Source organism: Vipera berus (genome assembly GCF_964194415.1).
Source record: "Vipera berus genome assembly, chromosome: 4".
NCBI classification, from domain to species: Eukaryota; Metazoa; Chordata; class Lepidosauria; order Squamata; family Viperidae; genus Vipera; species Vipera berus.
Window position 1 is genome coordinate 86803254 of NC_138206.1, and position 21103 is coordinate 86824356.

At 37.0% G+C, this 21103-nt stretch overlaps 1 protein-coding gene across 1 annotated transcript in view; it reads right to left on the reverse strand.

Moving 5' to 3' along the window:
• The window catches only part of AFF3 (ALF transcription elongation factor 3), a gene marked incomplete at both ends in the record, with an annotated part of 268945 nt that overhangs the window by 59250 nt on the left and 188592 nt on the right, over positions 1–21103 (reverse strand). The window contains one exon of the mRNA XM_081326388.1: positions 10040–10091. Within this exon, the coding sequence (XP_081182514.1) occupies positions 10040–10091 (52 nt within the window). The remainder of the gene's footprint in view (positions 1–10039; positions 10092–21103) is intronic.

Below are 21103 nucleotides of genomic sequence, written 5' to 3' on the forward strand. Positions count from 1 at the left end.
AGTGGGAGAAAGTGGCAAGAAAGTGACAAGCAATAGGGACAAAGCAGAACTATTTAACTTGTTTTTTGCATCTGTCTTTACACAAAGGGAAAAACAGTCCAACCTATCAAAAACAGTACTGTAAAAAACAGATTAGAAACACAAGTTAAGATAGGCAAGAAAATGGTAAGTGAGCACCTGTCTACCCTAGACAAGTTCAAATCACCAGGACCTGATGGACTACACCCCAAGGTTCTGAAGGAACTGGCAGATGTAATCTCAGAACCACTGAACTATATCTTTCAAAGATCCTGAAGCACTGGGGAACTACCAGAGGACTGGAAAGAGCTGATGTAGTTCCCATCTTCAAAAAAGGGGGAAAAAATGGATCCAGGAAACTACAGACCTATCGGCCTGACCTCAATACCTGGGAAGATTCTAGAAAAGATAATCAAGCAATGAATCAGCAAACATCTAGAGGCAAACAAAGTCATTACCAAAAGCCAACATGGCTTCGTCAAAAACAGATCATGCCAGACAAATCTTATTGCATTCTTTGACCAAGTGACAAAATTAGTGGACTAGAGGAATGCTGTGGATATAATTTACTTGGACTTCAGTAAGGCATATGATAAAGTAGACCACAACCTACTACTTGATAAGATAGAAAAATGTGGGTTAGACAGCATCACCACAGAGATGGATTCGAAGCTGGCTGACCAGCCGTACTCAGCATGTGGTCCTCAATGGAACTGCATCTACATGGAGGGAAGTGTGTAGTGGGGTGCCCTAGGGCTCTGTTCTGGCCCCAGTGCTGCTCAACATTTTCATCAATGATATGGATGAGGGCATAGATAAGGAACTGATCAAACTTGCAATGACACCAAGTTGGCAGGAATAGCCAACATGTCCAGAAGATAGGCTTAAGATACAGAAGGATCTTGTTGTGATTCTGTGCCACCCTGTGCTCCCAGCACCTGAGTCCGAGGGATCTGAGGAGGAGGAGGAGAGGTTTGGAGAGCCTTCGGTGTTGGAGGGAGGCTCTGATGCATTACAGGACTCTCAGAGGAACAGCCGGGCCCCTCCAGTCGTGTTCGTTATGAGGCTCAGCTGTGTGAGGAGGAGAGTTCAGACTCAGACGAGTCACAGCTGAATCTGTTTAGAGATGCTAGAAGCAGAAGGCAGTTGAGCAGAGCAGACCAGAGGAAGTCTATGAAGCAACTCAGCAAAAGGAGGAGAAGGCATTGAGAAGCCACGCCTTGGGGGTTGTTAATAAAAGGGGAAGGTGTGGGCGGTGCTGGTTGCTGAAGGCAACCGTTCATAGAAATCCAAAGAAAATCCTGGTCTGTTCTTGCTAATCTTCCTGTTTGACTCTTGTTTGAGGTTTGAATCATTTTTTTTTGTTAAGGAAAATATTCTGCTGCTTTTTTTTGAAGGATTTTATTATTTGGAACTGTAAATAAATTTGGCTTGGGTTTTTTCCAGCCTATTGATTTAAAAAGAAAAAAGGGGTTGTCCTTGAAGCAAACTGGGATGGTCGTAGGCTGGAACAGAACAGATCTTGACAGATTTGAATATTGGGTGCTATGTAACAAAATGAAATTCAATGGTGAAGAAAGTAAGGTTCTACATTTAGGCAAGAAAAATCAAATGCACAGGTATAGTATAGGTGGTACCTTGCTCAATAGTAGTAACTGTGAGAGGGATCTCGGAGTCCTAGTAGACAATCACTTAAATATGAGCCAGCAGTGTGCCAGAGCTGCCAAAAAAGCCAACACAGTGCTAGGCTGCATTCACAGAGAAATAGAATCAAGATCACGTGGAGTGTTAATACCACTTTACAATGCCTTGGTAAAGGCCACACCTGGAATACTGCATCCAGTTTTGGTCACCACGATATAAAAAAGATGTTGAGACTCTAGAAAGAGTACAGAGAAGAGCAACAAAGATGATCAGGGGACTGGAGGCTAAAACATATAAGGAATGGTTGCTGGAATTGGGAATGAATAGTCTAATGAAAAGAAGGATGAGGGGTGACATGATAGCTGTGTTCCAATATCTCAGGGGTTGCCACAAAGAAGAGGGAGTCAAGCTGTTCTCCAAAGCACCTGAAGGCAAGACAAGAAGCAATGGATGGAAACTAACCAAAGAGACAAGCAACGTAGAACTAAGGAGAAATTTCCTGCGAGAACAATTAATCAGTGGAACAACCTGCCTCCAGAAGCTGTGAATGCTCCAACACTGGAAGTTTTAAAGAAGAGACTGGACAGCCATTTGTCTGAAATGGTATAGGGTTTCCTGCCTGAGCAGGAGGTTGGACTAGATGACCTCCAAGGTCCCTTCCAAATTATTATTATTATTATTATTATTATTATTATTATTATTATTATTATTATTATTATTATTATTATTATTATTATTAAACTTTTATTCATAAAACATGAAACTCATGACATGGGTTGCTGCCAGCATCCTAGGTATCAACCAGGTATCTCCTTAAAATGTAAGATGTTCCGAGTAGCAGTTTTTTGTAGCTTTGCTGGAGTTATTGCAGGAAGCTGCAATTTCTTGATGTATTTTGCAAAGTTTTTGGACATAGTTCCCAGTGCTCCAATGACAATGGATATCACTGTTACATGTTTCATCCATAATCGCACAGTTTTGATGGCCAGGTCGTATTATTATTATTATTATTATTATTATTATTATTATTATTATTATTATTATTATTATTATTATTATTATTATTATTATTAATTATTCACACAGTCAGCCAGATGTTCAGACTGGATTTGGCTTTTTTGTCTACCTATCGAGTCCATACCAAGGTCCTGGGATAGGCAGATGTGGATGTTTAATGGTATTACAGATATTGCCACAGGATGGAAGCAGTTCCTAGTAAGGCCACCTTTTGCAATTGACTAATGGCGAATTTGTCAATGCCAATGGTGTCCAAGTGGTGCTCCAGTTGTTTTGGGATTGCACCCAAGTGCCTATTATTATTGGTACTGTACTTTCTTGCCTTTGCCATAGTTTTTCTATTTCTATTAGTAGGTCTTTGTATTTTATCTTCTTCAGTTCTTTCTCATCTACTCTGCTGTCTCCAGGCACTGCCATGACCACTATCCAGACTTTTTTTGTCTTTCTTATTGACAATTGTTAAGTCTGAGGTGTTATGTTGCAGGTGCTGGTCTGTTTGAATTATGAAGTCCCAGAGAAGTTTAATTTTATCATTTTCTATGACTTTCTCTATTTTATGATCCCACCAGTTCTTGTTTACAGGCAAATGATATTTCTTGCAAATCTTCCAATGCACCATTGTTGCTACTTTGTCATGCTGCTGCTTGTAGTCAGTCTGTGCAATCTTTTTGCAGCAGCTTACCAGGTGGTCCACTGTTTCTTCAGCTTCTTTGCATAGGCGGCACTTACTGTCTGTTGCTGTCTTCTCAATTTTGACTTTGTATGCATTTGTCCTTAAGGCTTGGTCTTGTGGAGCCAGAATTAGTCCCTTGGTCTCTTTCTTCAACTTTCCTGCTCTTAGCTATTGCCAGGTCTTGTTATTATCTACATTCCCAGCTATTTTTTTAATGTACTGGCCATGTAGTGCTTTGTTTTCCCTTGCCTCTATATTCTGTTCTTCATTTGGTCTTTTTTGTAGGCCAGCTTGGTCTCTCCAGTAGTCTGTAAGCCTTCCTGATGCATCTTCATCATTGTCCTTCAGATAGTCTTCCAAAGCCATTTTTTCTTCTTCAACCATCTGATGTACTTGCAGCATTCCACGACCACCTATTTGCCTTTGTAGATAGAGTCTGTCAATGTCACTGCATAGATGAAGGGCATGATTCATTGTCATTATTTTTCTAGTCTTCCTATCCATTGCTTTTAGTTCTGCTTGAGTCCAGTCCACTATTCCAGCTGTGTATCTAATGACTGGAATTGCCCAGGTGTTGATTGCCTTCACAGTATTTCCTCCATTGAGTTTGGACTTTAAGATCTTCTTCACTCTCTTGATGTATTCACCTCTAATCTTTTTCTTGACTTCAGTGTGCTTGATGTTGTCAGCTTGAAGGATACCCAAGTATTTGTAGTAATCTTCCTCATCCAGACTCTTACTGTTATTTTTGTGGGGCATCTTGATTCCTTCAGTTTTCACTATTTTTCCTTGTTTGAGAGTAAGTGTGGCACATTTGTCCAAGACAAACTCCATTGCAATATCTTGGCTATATATACAGACAGTGTTGAGCAGCAATTCTATTTCAGATGATGTTTTTCCATACAGCTTCAGATCATCCATGTAAAGGAGGTGGGATAGTTTGGCAGATGCTTTTGATGTTTGATAGCCATGTCCTGAGTTATTCAATATTGTTGACAGAGGAAACAGTGCAATAACAAATAGTAGTGGTGATAATGAATCTCCTTGGAATATTCCTCTCTTGATATTAACCTCTCCCAGTCTCTCACCATTGACCTGCAACTGTGTCTTCCATTGTGCCATCAATCTTTGCACAAATTTTCTGATGTTTCTAGTGACTCCTGTTATTTCTAGGCACTTGATTGTCCAGTCATGTGGCAGAGTCAAATGCCTTTTTGTAGTCAATCCATGCCACATTCAGGTTGGTCTTCCTTTTCTTGCAGTTTTCAAAGATCATTTTTTCTATTAGGAGTTGATCTTTTGTTCCTGTGCTATTGGGGCGGTTTCCTTTCTGCTCGGGTGGAAAGAGATTGTTTTCAACTAGATGCTGTTGTACTGCATCAGCTACCACACCAGTTAAGCAATTTGAAAGTTGTTGGTAAGCAGGTAATTGGCCTGGTGTTGCTCCTTTTGCTGGATTTTTCATTATTAGGTAGGTTTTCCCAGTTGTTAGCCACTTTTCAATTTCTCCTCCTTATAGTATATTGTTGGCAATGAGTGGGTATATAACAGTTAGATGTTTCAACCAAAACCCATGCAGTTCACCTTCACCTGGTGCTGACCAATTTTTGATCTCCCTTGCTCTTTTTCTACCATTTTTGTTGTTATTACTAGTTCTTTCATTTCAACTTCTGTTTTATTTGCATCCACCTCTTTTAACCAAGCCGCATCCTTGTTGTATTTCTTTGGGTTATCCAATATCTGTTTCCAGAACTGCACTGTTTCTTCCTTGTCAGGTACTGACTGATTCATTGCAGTTTCTCCATTGATGGATTGGTAGAAATGTTTCTGATTGGATTGAAATTGGAGGTTCTGCCTATAATTTTCAATTTGAGCTTTGTATCTACTGATTTTCCTGGCTATAGCTGTTATTTGCTGCTTTATTATTTCCAATGCTCCCTTCATCTTCCTTGTTTCTAAGTGGTATTTCTTGATTAGGTATTCTTTGGTCTTCTTGTTCTTCAGTTTCTTTTTTTTCATCTGTTCTAGCTTGCTTGCATGTGATCTTAACTTGCTGATCTTATTTTCTAGTCTAACTTTCCATTTTTGTGATGCACTGTTTGTTTGTTTTTCTTCTTTGTTGATTTTGCATCCCAGGTATTCAGTTATAACTGCAGCTGTGCTGTACATTAGTTGGTTTGTTTCTTGCAGTGAATAGGTGCTTATACTTGATATTGCAGTATTTGCATCTTTTAAAGCTTGTGCTAGCTGTTTCTTTGGAACAAGCTTCAATGCAGGCAGCTTTATTCTGTTGTTTTTGTGCTGTTCTAGATGCTCAGTTATTCTTTCAATTCTTTTATTTTTTTAGTTAGAGGGTTTTGTTCTTTCTGAGGAAGAGTGCCTGGTTTCCAAATGAGAACAGTTGTGTATCTCTGCTGGATTCCTTCACTGCCAACTCCCCCTGGCTTGCCTCTACATTCTGAATTACTTCTGGCAAGGCTTTGATTTTTTTTGCCCTGGGTAAACCTTTGCAGTTCATCCAATTCTGTTTCTGTGAATACTTTATTTCGTATTATAAATTGGCGTTGATCTGCTAGTCTCTGTTCTGTTATTTCTGATTCTGCATGTTGTTCTTTCCAGAACTGGTGCATTCATTTTAGATATCCTCTTCTTGTTGGACTTGGTCTGTAATAACAGATCATTATTTCTTTGTTTTCAATAACTGTATATTTGCAATGGGTAAACATCTTTTCTTCCAGTAGTTCTGCAGCTGTTGACCCTGGTTGCTCAGCCAACAGTCCTGAGTCCTGTAACCCATTTTTCACCAGATATCCAGGAACTCCAACATCTAGTGCAGACCTTGTTAACCCAGGCAACATTCGAGCTGGTATGGCTTTCTGAAATTTACGTCTCACCATAATTTTTTATGGGAGAGACACTCTTTGTCTGACTCCTCTGAAGAGACCTGTCCAGTATGGTTGAACCTCTGGCATAGCTCTCATCTTCCTCAGAATACACAAGCCCCACAACCATGTCAAGGTAGTGCCTCACTGGGGGTTGTTGTTGTTATTATTATCTATTATTATTATTATTATAGGAAAAATCAACTGATGCAAATCTGATAGTCAAAAATGCAAAAAAAAAATCTGCAAACTGTAGATAAAAATGGAGGAGTTAAAAAATAGGACTAAAATATAAACAGACCAAACTAATGATGGCAGGTACAACAAGCAGCCTTAGAATTGGTAGAGAAGATACTAAAGACAGAAAGATATGAGTGGATGAGTGGATGACAGGTTCCTTTTACTGATTCTAAATAACTCTTGATCAAAATGAAGCAACTTTGAACTTCTCCATATGTCTTGGAACTCTCAACCTGTTTCTCAATTGTGGAAAGAAACATGTATGACACATCATCCAGACGTTCTGAAGGAACATAACATACCATTTAATAATTCTACTTTTATACCAGCAAGAATTTAACGTTATGTTTGTAGCCATAATTTCCTCCTGCTTCTACCTATGGTACTTTCTTCTTACCTGACTGTCTGATTTCCATGTACTTTTCTATCATTGACGTCTTCACACTGTCTTCTATGGGAAATTGTTGCTATTATCAGTTTTATGCCACATGAAATCATACAAGAAAAGTGGTTTATTTTATCTTGTAAATGACGGTGCATTATTAGTAGCACTTAGGAATTGCATCTTTGGTAACAGCTGTAATTTGCCATCTTTACTTCTTTTTAGACCTTGATACCAGTAAAATGGGATAACATTCAATTTATTATGCATGCCTGATTAGTTATACACAACTTGTTTGTTCTTAGTAAAACATATATAGAGCTCTTTCAGATGGCTCCCTGGTTCCTATCACATTTACTAAACTGCTGTTTTCAGTGTTTAGCTGATTTGTCCTACATTTTTTTTAATGGTGAGATGAGAACAGATAAATGTGTCAGGCGTGAAAGACCAGATCCACACAGGAAAGTTCAGTTTAACTGATTTATTGTTAAAAGCCTATGCACAAGAATCTTCTCACAGGTTAGCAAATGGTTAGTGTTAGATAAAGGTCAATGGAAGTCAAGTTCATTTGTGACTGGGTAGTGTTCTAGGTTGATCCTTCTTTTCACCACCACCACCACCACCATCCCAGTTCTGCCTGTCGTTCTCTTACAGAATGCATAGGAAGCAATTATTTAATCAATTTTTTAAAAACAAACTCTTCCCAGTTTATTTCTTTCCAAACACTGGTCAGTAATTCCTACCATCAACAAGTCAATATGCTGGTTGAGAGATTATGGGAGCTATATTCTCATAGGCATTTTGAACAAGCCACAATCATGTCATAATAATGGTTTCTGCATCATAACTTTATAGCACAAATGACATTTACAGTGCATACTGTTGTGATATTTGTTTCTCCTATCCTCCATAATTGCTCATATATATTCTAATATGACCTTACAGGTAGTTGTCATTTAGCAATTGCCTCTGTCATTTGCATCTCTATATCTGTCTGGTTTGGCACTGCAACCAAACAAGACAGATAAAGATTTCAACGGATAGTTAGAACTGCAGAAAAATCAATTGCTACCAGCCTGCTTTCTATTGAGGACCTATATACTGCACAAGCCAGAAAGTGGGCTGTGAAAATATCTACAGACCCCCTACATCCTGGACATAAACTGTTTCAACTTCTTCCCTCAAGACAACGCTATAGGCATTGCACCCCAGAACAACTAGACAGAAGGACAGTTTTTCCCCATGCCATCACTCTGCTTAACAACTAATTCCTACAAAACTGCCAAACTATTTATTAAGGGTTTATTATTATTATTGTTCACCTCATCTTTCCTATTATCTATCTCATCTTCCTATGACTATAACTTGGTTGCTTTATCTCATGATTTATATTGTTTTATTTAGTACTCCAGTATGACTGCTGATTTAATATCCTATGACTATCATTAAGTGTTGTATCTTATGATTGTGATGAATGTATTTTTATGTTGATTCTGATCATGTTTTATCATCTGTTGCTTGTATGTACACTGAGAGCTTATGCATTGGAGACAAATTCCTTCTGTGTCTAACCACACTTGGCCAATAAAAAATTCTGTTTAGTGATAATTTGCAGTTATAACAGTGATGAAAAAATAACTTTATGACCAGTCCTTGCATTTACAACCTTTGTAGGTCTCTAAAGGAAAGGAATGCTAAAGTAAGATCATAACATCTATCTACCTACCTACCTACCTACCTACCTACCTACCTACCTAGTCACCCAACTTACCATAGGATAACTCTGGGCAGCTTACAACGTTAAGTTATAGTTTCACTTATCAATTGCTTCATTTAATGACTGAGTTATTGGCCCCAATTGTGGTTGCTAAATGCAGTATTTGTGTGTATTTTTAATTCATATTAATATCTAAAATGATGTGCAATATTTCAATCAGATATACAACACATAGCATAGTTAGCAATTTTACAAACTAAAAGTATATATTGTAACATTGTTAAAGAACTTGCTGTCCCTTCCCTGTGTTGCTATAAAGCATCCAGTGGTGGGTTTTTTTTCCTGCAGATCCAATTCAGAGGCAGGTCTCAAAGATTATTTTGTAGTTCGTTTTTTAGCTTGTATTTATATTATTTTAACATTTCTTTGATGCAAGCCTGAAGTTTCTACTAGGATATTGCCTTTTATGAATCTTAGGAGCTGGAGAAGCAAACAGACCAAATGAACTTTAGTTACATATTCCAGACAAGCACAAGGGTTCTATTTAATTTGTTTAAGCTGCTGAATGCAGATTGATTAGCTCTGTGGGTTATAAATTTTCATTGCCAAAAAGCCTCAGTGGCAAAACTTGCTGCAGCTTTGGGAAAAGAAAATTCTGCCAACAAATTCATGCTTGTAAAATATGAATATTTCTTTTAAAACATTAGATATTCTGATCATTGCTTATAAAATTAAAGTAATATTAACTGAATGAATGATATTAAGGGAAAATACAGATGTAATCAAAGGAACTGCAAACTTGTATGGCGATATAATTACTACAAACAGTCCAATTTTGTTTTCCTCTATTATTGTTAAAGATAGTCCTTGACTTACCACAACTGAACCAAAATTTATGTTGCTAAACAAGACAGTTATTAATTGAGTTTGCCCCATTTTATAACTTTTCTTGCCACAGTTGTTAAGTGAATCACTGCAGCTGTTAATTAGTAACATGGTTGTTAAGTGAATCTGGCTTCCCTATTGACCTTGTTTTGTCAGAAAATTGGAACAGGTGATCACATGACCCCAGGACACAACAACCTTCACAAATATGAACCAGTTGCCAAGCATCTACATTTTGATCACATGACCCTGGGGATGCTGCTACAGTAGTGAGAAAAACAGTCCTAAATCACTTTTTTCAGTGCAATTGTAACTTTGAGTATCACTAAATGAATGGTTGTAAGTTGAGGACTACCTATAGTTCCTTATAGCTGAGTTCATATATAGCATTAAATTATAATGAATGTGACTTAGTATGTTTTGTGAATTTAGTCACTGTAGTTAATAATATATACAATTATAATTATACATTAAGCTGTAAGTTTAAGATAGGAACATTGTCTTCAGCTTTTTCAGAAAAGTCGGGATATAAATTTAATGAATTAACAGGTTAAAAAATGAACAGATTTCAAATTTCTTACCTGGTCATTCTCCTCTTCATCGCTGCTCAACTTTAGGTCATCTTCTAGCATTCTAGAAAACAACAAATCTACATTGGAATCCAATATAGCACTTTAGATGTCATTTAAACCATAAACATTTTTTCATTGTGAATTCTAACTAAGCTTCAGTTGGTTCAGGGCAAAACTTCAACTGGTCCAGGACTCTATTTCCCATTAAGGCTGTGCATGTTTTATTTGGAAGAAGTGCTTTCATGAGACGCTTTTTCAGGAGGCAAATGGACTTGTTTTTCTTCGAAGATGTTTCACTTCTCATCCAAGAAGCTTCTTCAGCTCTGACTGGATGGTAGGGAATAGAAGGATTTATATTCCTTGCAGACAGCTGGTCATTTTCGCCATTTTAGTGAGTCTTTAAGGACATTTGGAGGTTTACCTGTGTTCTCAGGGTCACCTGAGTAGTGCAAATGTGTGTGGAGCCTTCTTGCTTGCAGGATGTCTTCTGCCTTGTGTCCCTTCACTGTTGAAGTGAGGCACGGGCTGTTGGGGATGAGTCTGTGTTGTCTCCCTCTCAAACTGAAGTGCAAATGGTTCCTGTAGTCTGCAATGTTTTCAAGAAATCCGTTCATACTCCCGCACCATTAAAAGGGTGTTCGTCCCAAAGTGCATAGCTAAATGTCTATGGACATTCGCTTTCATGAGAGCACAGCACCTGCCCTTTACTTATTAAAGTAGCATGACTGCAAATTTGAATAAAGATGTTATTGTTTTAAGCAATTTACTTATTAAAACAAAGGCAACTTATAAGCAGCATTACTTTTTATTTCTTATAGCAGCGCATGGAAGCCTGTCAATGTTGGGTTAACTTAGAAAATAATGCAAAACATGAAGGTCATTTTTTTTCTATGCCTGATTTTAGTAGCTACTATTCAATGGCCGGTGCTCATCTCCGTTTCAAAGCCGAAGAGACAGCGCTTGTCCGAGGACGTCTCCGTGGTCATGTGGCCGGCATGACTAGACGCCAAAGGCGCATGGAACTAGCACACATGTGCGGGGGAACCTTTACCTTTACCTTTTATTCAATGGCATTTTCTAAATCTGAAATTTCCATATAGGCTTCATTATTCAAAATGGTTCTGAGTGGTGATATTATTGGCCAAAAACCAGTATCATAATGCAATCCTGCCAATGCAGGTAGCTTACATTGTTTGCAAGCAATTAAGTGATAATATCATCAGTGGAATCTGAATTATTAACAGTAGTACATGACATTGTGAATTCTGCCTCTTAAAGAATACTAATTTCATTTAGATTAGCATGAACTGGATCTGAAACACATGTTTGAAAAGTTCTTTTTTTATTGTAAGTTTTATTGGTTTTTATAAGGGTGGGGAGGAAAATGCGGATATGCGGTATGGAGTTGGGATAGAGGGAAAGTTAAGGGAGGGGTTGGGCTTTCCCCCAATTACATTCAATATTTAGCCAATAGCATATTGTCTGGGTTGATATACATCAATAAAAGTTGTAAGAATAATGATTGATAACAATAATAGACATAGCAAATTATAGTAAACAATGTTAAATTTTCAATCTATAATATTTTTCTTAGTAAAATAAGGAAAAAAAATAAGTATCACGTTCCTTTCTCTCTAATTCGTTTGTCTAGCCATTGATAAAATTTATTCCAAGTTCTATAATAAACTAAATGCTCTTTTTCTTTTATCTTTAAAGTTAATCTATTCATTTCTGCACAATCTAGTATTTTCTTGATAAGCATTTCTTCAGTTGGTAAACTCTCATTTTTCTAGTATTGGGCATACATATTTTTTTTAAAGACACATAAGTATATTAGCTAAAAAGTAACTTATTATGTTCATATTAAGAAAAGTTCTTAACATGAACCTAATAATTTACTTTTTAGCTAATATACTTATGTGTCTTACATCATTTCATGCATGCTTCAAAATTTATTCTACAAAAAAGAAATGGTTTTATTCTATTTATAGAATGGGATGCAGCCTCTTGTGAATATATATTACACTGGATCTACAGAAAAAAGCTAAAGCTAATTTAAAAAGATTAAAAGATTTCTACATTGGATCACAACGTTCATGATATTTAATCATTTTTCATGTTATTTCAATTTTCGCTTAAATCAGCTACCATCAATATATATTGATAGGGAAATTTCCAGAGTTTTAATGTTGAAGAAATCACAATGGAAGCTCTATCAAAAGAAAACCCCATACACATTAAGATTGATCTTTGAGACTATTAAAACCAAATTGCATTTTTATCACATTAAGCGAAGATATCTAAACTGTAAAACATAAATTCTTCATGAATAATGGGTAGACATATGTTTCAGTCTGTGTTAATGAAGTGAAATTTATTGCTATTTTTCATTCCCCATCATGTAACAGATGGTCAACTTTGCTTAATGAATATATATATTCAAAGCATGCATTTCATTTATAAAAATCTGTCAACACTATATCAACAGAACTGTTATTTTAAACAGTTCACTATATCTTTATCACCAGAATAGTTGTATAGACTAGAAAGCTAATGTTCTGAAATCACATTGCTTATTTTTATAAATTTTAAAAAACTTAAATTGTCAATATTAAATAGGAAATCAAAAGAGTAAGCAATGTTCACTAAATATATATTGTTTCAGCAAAATAATATTAGGAAAAAAGAAACTGCAACATTTTTTTTACTATGCAGTCAAAACATTCCATTTCTACATACACATGAATTATTCTAGTCTTTGCTTTGTGAGATGATTTACAATTATATGCCGTCAAGTCACTTAGGGACCACACAGATTTTTTTTCCCCATGGCAATCTTTCCCTATGAATGAAGCGAATATTCGTGTCCCAGGATAATGTTGGAGGATCCAATCTGGGTCGGTCACAGGACCAGAGGTTTTATCTTCTGAGCTTTTGGACTTGTGTTGGAGCCCCCATCCTTAGAGAACTTATCACAAGCTTCTAGGCTAGAGGGATGTTCCCTGAGGAAAGGGCCCCAGCATGAATCCAAAAGCTCAGAAGATAAAACCTCTGGTCCCGGTGACCGACCCAGATTGGATCCTACTATCTTTCCTTAACCTAATTCTTCAGATCTTTCAATAGTCTACCCATTGACACTACAGCTGAATCCATCCATCTTGCTGCTGATTACCTTCCATCTTTCTCAACATTAGAGACTTTTCCAGAGAGCAAGGCAGTGGTAGGATTCAAATAATTTAATAACCGGTTCTCTGTCTCACGTTCCCTCTGCCTTGGTCGGGGTGGGCTGCTCGGGAGTTAGCTGGGGTGGGGGCAGGAGGTCCCAGCAGGGGGCAGGAGGGTACAGTTGGGGGAGTTGCAGGAGTCTCAGACTGGGTGGGTGGGAAGGTGACCCCTCACCTTCCCCCAGCAAGTCCCGGCTGGGGGAAGGTGAGGGGTCTGGCTAGGGGGGGCAGGAGGGCCGGGATGCCTCTGCGGAGGAAAGCAACCATCCCCCACCAGCTGAGCCTTTCCTCCATACCACAGTCACATAGGATTGCATAGAAGGGGCGCCAGGCAGGGCACTGGAGGGGGGGCAGCTGACAGGGGAGATCAGAGCTGCCATCATCTCCTTTCTGCAGTGCAGCCCCATCAGCATGGGCGGAGATGGCCCCAGGATGGCCAGAAGGGAGCCCTCAATTGGCCTGGGCCCCACCCCGAGCCTCTCAACTGGCCAGCCATGCAGGGAAGCAGGAGGAAGGAGGGCGGCTGCCTCAGCTGCCTGTTAGCTGTAGACAGCCCTGCCTCACCAGTAGGAATAGAGAAGTTGGTACCTATGACAACCAGTTCCCTTAGATTCCTCTACAAGTAGTCCTCAACTTACAACAGTTCATTTAGTGACCATTCAAAGTGACGTCACTGAAAAAAATGACTAATGATCATTTCTCACACTTGCGATCACTGCAGCATCCCCATGGGTACATGATCAAAATTCAGATGCTTGGCAACTGAAACATATTTATGACTGTTGTAGTGTCCCAGGATCATGTGACCCCTTTTTGCAACCTTCTGACAAGCAAAGTCAATGGGAAAACCAGATTCACTTAACAGCTGTGTTACTAATTTAAGAACTGCAGTGATTCACTTAACAACTGTGGCAAGAAATATTGTAAAATGGGGCAAAATTCACTTAAATATCTTACTTAGCAACATAAATTTTGGCCTTAATTGTAGTCGCAAGTTGAGGACTATCTGTACTGGAGGCCTCCTAATTCTTTGGCCAACTTGACTTTCTAAATATTATTTTAATTATTATAAAAGGTTCCCTGACTTGTTACAAACTAAAATACAAATCTCTAGCATTATATCTACTTACAGTAATAGTTTTTGGTTGCACAGAATCCCTTTCAAGATAATAAGAGCATTCTGGAAAATAATTAGTACACCTTTGATTGAATGGGTAATTTGTAACTGGCCATGCCCCAAAACAAAGAGATCTTTCAACAAAGATGCCTTCCTCAAATCCTAAACATTCACTATTTTGATCATGTTACTAACAAAGAATTGCTCCAAAAGCATTTTTCCTGCAAATTACATAACATAGTTGCATGCAGAAGACTCCAACTTGCAAGTTAAATACTTCATATGGAGAATAATTGAATTCCCAAGATGGCAATGAGATGGATCTCCCCCCCACCCCGTGCTGAATGATCAAGAGAACACCCTTGAAATAGATGGTGAAGAATGTTCATAGATGACTTAAAGACTTAAAGACTTTAAACATCACATGGGAAGACCCTGATATACTCTCCCCAAACCAAAAATACTGGAGATCCCTTGCTGCCCCAATATGCTACATAGCATGGGAGGATCTAACGCTAATGCTAAATGCCCAGCATGGTTGTCAATGAATAGGTAAGATTAGTATGGTATCATTGTATGGGCATGCTCACATTATGTTCTCAAAATTCCAAATGTATTCCAGCACAAAAAACTATCCTTGATTTAAAAGGAAAGCATCTCAATATGCGTATGGCTGATTGGAACTGTACCAATGATGGACTCACAAGAAAAAGTGTGCCCATCAAACTCAGATTAATGAAAAGTCAAACAACAAAAGAGGGAACAAAATCTAACTGTGCAGTCTTCTAAAAACAGAAGAAATGAGTTGATGCTTAGTAACAGAAGTAAAGTCTATTGAAAAAACTTCAGATAGGCTTGATATAATTCAAATCAACAAAAAATTCTGAAGTACTTTAAGAATTTGTAGGTTCATTAGAACAGAATATAACCCTAAGAAAAGATGTTAATATACTCACACATATACACATAGCGATTGGCAGAGGGATGGTCAGTGACAGTTTTCAACTTAAATTAAATTTCTTAACAAGGGCCACTTTGAAGTAAATTCTCTACCACAAAACTCTTGAGATACTTTTGTAGCAGAAAAAACTAAAGATACAAAACACATCCAAATACTGGAAAGAATCTTTGTTTTTGTTTTTTTTGCTAACAACTCCTTTGAAAATGCAATGTTTCTAATTTTTTAACCACGGCTAAAAGACTATCAGTATGCAATTGTTTATCTTCCCTTATCATAATGCAGAATTTATTTTCCCCATTCACATTTGGATAGGGCATTTAATCAATTTCAAACTATGCTGCGAATCTCAATTACAATTTTAATCAAGGACACAAGTTTAATTCAATTTTATTAGACCATTCATTTATTTGTGAGTTGGTCTTGGGGTCTGGTGACATGGATATATTCTGTTTTCTTTGCAAAAATATGGAAGTGGCTTGCTATTTTATTCTTTCTAGAATTTCTTTTAACCTCCTAATCTGTCTAAAGTCTTGGCATTTGCTAGTGATTTGCCATATTTCAAATCTGATCCAATACTGTTTGGCTTTTTCCAAAACAGCTACTTGGCTAAGTGCTACCATCTGCTAAGTTCATTTAGGTACTGAATGCTAAAAAAAAAAGTAACTGGACTTTTCCCATTATCAACCCTGGGGCTGTTATGAGCAAACTATTTAAGCCTCTTGCTTTTTTATATAAACAAAAAATAATTACCTCATTTCAGAACTAATTTTATAGTTATTATGTAGAGACTATAATGAACAAATTAAATGACATTTAAAGCAAGAAAGATTCTGCAAAATACTCATATTAGTTGACTGCTCTACTATAACATAATTGCCTACGTCAAACCTTCAAATGCTCTGAATTCAGCCATGTTTCTTCGCTTTTTGGTTGCCACAGCAAAGGGAAGGGGGAGATGCATTGTTTTAGTTTAATCAAAACAAATACTTTCTTGTGGGAATCAAGGTCAAGCAGGCTGGAGCTACCATTAGGAGGTCTGCCAAAGGTGATAATTGGGGATTGTGATTTATGACACACTAAAGGGGTGGGGAGTTCAACTTTTATTTGTAACCTTTTGGGGGGGGGTAACTTTCAGTCTTGGTTTCACCTTTGTTCATGCTGATATTATGTAGCCATTAAAATTGTTCTTTGAGGAAAACGATGATTTAATCTTTTTAAATTGTTTTTAACTTTTGTACTGGTTTTGTTTTAAATACCCTGTAAACCGCCCTGAGTCCTTCGGGAAAGGGCGGTATATAAATCTAATAAAATAAATAAAATAAAATAAATAAATTGCCCCAAAGTTCTTATTTCTGCTGGTCTCTTCTATCAGAACCATGACACCTATATACAAAGGAGAAACTAAGATTGCAGTTTCTATGCTTTTGAATAAGCTTTTTTCTTCTTCTATAAATAGTTTCTTTGAAATAGTGAGGTTCATTATCAAGGTTGTTGCCCAAAAAGACTCTGTATGATCAAAGAAACAGCCAGTTTGCAAGTTTATTTGATTGCATGTAAAAAAGTATAGCATATTAACAGAAACAGTATTAACATTACCTATAGTGTAAGTGGGTTTAAGTTAAAAAGGCAACAAAAAGTGAAAGAGGAAATAGCTAGCTCTTTATAAATCTAAATATGTAATTCGTAATGCAGTAACAGAAAGAAGACTAAGGCGGAATGAAATGAACAGTCGTGGATGAAAAAGGAGAGTAGCATCTAAGGCATAACATACTAATTAGTTGTGTGTCATCATGTTGGTGTAAACTCTTAACAAACATTTTCCATGACAATTTGTCTCTAATCTGGGTTTCCAACAGTGTACCCATTGCCACTGCAACTCATTCATCTGGTTACTGGTTGTACTTTTCTTTTTTTCCTCATTCTTTCCATCTTTCCCAGCATTAGCGCCTCTGCCAGAGAACTTTGTCTTCACATTATGTATCCCAACTATGATAATTTGAGCCTGGTTATTTGTGCTTCAGGTGAAAATTCTGGTTGATTTATTTGATGATGCATTTGTTTGCTTTTATGGCTATCCATAGTATTCTCAGGAATTTTCTCCAACGCCTTCAATATTGTTTCTACTCTACTTCCTCAAAGTTCCACTTTCACTTCCATAAAGCATCACAGAGAATACCACTGTACTGCACTATTCTGGCACCTGAATATCTTTTCCAAGGCCTTCTAGCATTTCTACTAAGTGCTAGTTTGCAGCATATTTCTTGACTGTTGATAATTGATGCTAAAAAGCAGTAGTATCCACTATTTCAATATCTTCCTTGTCAGTTCTAAGGCTGGTTATTGTACCAATTGCCCTTAGTTTGGTCTTCTTTGTATTTTATTTTAGTCCATCTTTTTCACTGTATTCCTTGGCTTTATTACAAGAGTGTGAAGGTCTTTTGCATTTTTGGCTACTAGAGTATATAATTAGCACAGTGCCATCTTCCAATCGAGCTTCCTTTAATATATTTTAACCATATATTTTGAATGAAGTTAAAATACATAGCCTTGTTTTTTTTAAAGGAAGTTAACATAAGCACATGATCAGTAATGGGTAGGCTTCCGGTTTTGACATTGCGTTAATGCAGGCGCAGGAAGATGGGGCTCCGTCTTTCGCGTTTGATTTCACCCTGGCGGGGGACCCTTGAAAGGGTTGTAAGTCACCCTGTAGAGGTGGCAAGCAAGGAGGGGACCCTTGTTGATTGTGGGGGGGCAGCAGCCCTCCCATTTAATCTGAGGAAGCCCTCCAAACTGGCGGGGGAAAGACTGGCCACATTCATGTAGCCAGTCCAAAGCTGCTGACAACGGAAGACAACAAGCACTATCAAGCAATCTTATAGCAACATAGATGAAACTGGGTGAGCCCTGATCCTCTTTATGATTTTAAGCACTCTCCCTAATGAGAGAGGGAAAGGGAATTTCTGCCCCATTCCCTCAGAAAAGAAAAGTGACAAATTAATTACTTGGGGGAAATGGAGACACCTATAAGACTAATTTGGAAATAATATATACATGTGGCTTGGAAATTTGGGGACTAAAAGTGTTTTTAAGACCTTTTTTTGGTTTATAATATAAGTTTTGGATTTAAAAACTGAAAAACAGCATTGATGACATCTAGTGGTGAATTACGGCACTACAACTTATTTATGCCTAAAAGAAACCTGGCTTGAAGCCCAAAATTAGATAAGACTTTGGCTGGCCTTGGAAGCTTTTACTGTTGAGAGTTGCAGCTGAGAAAAAAGGAACAGACTTGGGGGCTGTTTATCTGTGTTGCAGATACAATAATATTACTCTAAAATTGGCCTGTCTGAATTATGAACACAAGTACTGACTTTCAGAACTGTATTGTGGAACTATTTTCCTGTAGAAGAAACATATGGAACACTTTGGATTATAAATCTTGACTGTTAAACAACCTTTAATAGTTCTTTTTTCTCCCTGGACAGAAAGGATATATTTTTCATTGGACAGAAAAATTTGAATTTTACTTATATCTGCTTAGGGGAGATTTAGGAATGGCTAGTTGGTTGGATAAATTTCTAAAGGCTACTTACAAAAATAAAATAAAATGGATGTTCCATACTTAGCTCTAAATAGTAAAAAACCATCCTTAACATATGTCCCCAGTACCCTCAGTTTGCCATATCCCCAAGAAAATACTGATGAACCACAGAAAGAAATTCTCTCCATGTGGAAATTAATACAAGAAGCAATTGCTTTAGCTTGTGATCAGGTTAAAAGTAACACAAAGGACATAAAAGAACAATTTTTAATTTAAATCTACAAACTCAGAAAGCAATTACAGAGAAGGAACCAGCAACCCAGAAAATAGAAGGAAAATTAGAGAATGCTGACACAAATATTGAGGATCCAAAGGAAGAAGCTAATGACCAGACTCAGATAAATGAAAAGTTAAAAGACACAATGATAATATTGGAAATGGAAAAGACATTTTACAAACCAAAGTTTCAGAACATAATGGAGGACAAGGAAGAAGAGCTGATGGAATGGAAGATAAAGCCGTTAACAGAATTGTGGGGAACTGTTGAAGGAGGGACGCTGTTTAATGAATATCAACGGGCTAGTTCTTCCAAAAATACTTTAATTAAATTGTTTCTCTTGTTTAAAATAATATATACAAAAATAGAGGAAGAATTATTTGATGATCCAAATGCACTGACTTGGAAAGTTAGTTGGTAAAAGAAGAAAGCTAGAGTAAGATTGAAGGAAACAGAAGCTTTGACCTATTAGAGGGGATGCTAGATCAGGGGTCCCCAACCCCTGGTCCATGGACCAGTACTGGGCCGTGACATGCCAGCAACTGGCCTGCACAAACAAGGAAAGCCCCATTCACAGGATGCAGGCAGCACACAAAACCACGCCCTCTCTGGCCTATGTAAAACCTCTTTTCACGTAACCGGTTCCTGGTGCCCAAAAGGTTGGGGACCTCAGTGCTAGATTACTAATTAGATATTTGAATATGGTTAAGAATAGATTATTAGAAATAGAAGTGTTATTTTTTTTATTAAAAAGTTTTACAAAAACAAGATTTTACAATATATCCCCAAATCCCCCCCACCCCAAACCCGCCCACTTCCCCCCCCACTTCCCAGAGCTAAATACAGGATTATAGTTATAATAATCATATTCTAAATAAAAATTATGCATAATATACAATTAACCAAATTCATAATGTGCTTTAACTCCCCTTTAACATAACTACATACAAAATACCAATAACAATATCCCTCTAAAATATACTCATAAGCTAAATGGAACTTTTTAGTCCCATATTTATTCTGAATATAATCTATCCATCTCCTCCAAACTGAAATATATCTTTCCTGTGAATGATCTTTCAAGTAAGCAGAAATCTTAGAAATAGAAGTATTATTATATTATTATAACTAGATAGGATTTGTAATCAGAATATCATATTTTGGTATGAAAAGGTTAATAAGAATATGCTAAGAACTTTGAATAAGGGAAACTTCTGGTTACCCAAATATAACTTGTTCTGAAATTATAAATGATTGGGATACTTTGAATGTGGATGGTAATTAAAATTGAAAAAAACCAAAAATAGGATATGGACTAAATAAATGGAAATTGAGTGTAAATGCAATTAAGATATGCTTTGGTTAGAAAAGATATTCTAAACTGATATTATTGACACTATTAGAAAAATGTAACAAATATTGATATGCAATTGTATATTTACTAACAACAATAAGAATTGTATTTGCTTAGTGTGGAAAAAAAGTTATTACCAGAAGAAGAGTGGATGTACTGGAGGGTGTAATATTGGACTTAGTTTGAAGAAGCTTACATGTACCACGGAATCACTAATGGACTCAGTCATCACATTGTCTATTGGGCACTTGAATGTGAAAATAGATAATTAATAAAAAATTTAAAAAGTAATGGGTTGTGTGAATAGAAGACAGTTTTAATTACCTTAAGGCTTAACACCATCCTAAAGAGGCTGATGTGTATTCTGATTACTCTATTTTATCTCTATTCAATGACTTGTTATCTTGTGGCAGAAATCCATTTAGTACTTTTGTTTTATAACAGGGTGAAACTTTCTCTTCCATTTCAATATTTTTTTAATTAGACTTATACAGCTACCCATATTAGGAAATATAATTCTATATGGCTCACAGCAATGACTGACTGACTGAATGAATGAATGAAACCAACATCTGAACAGATGAACAACTCTGAGTGTC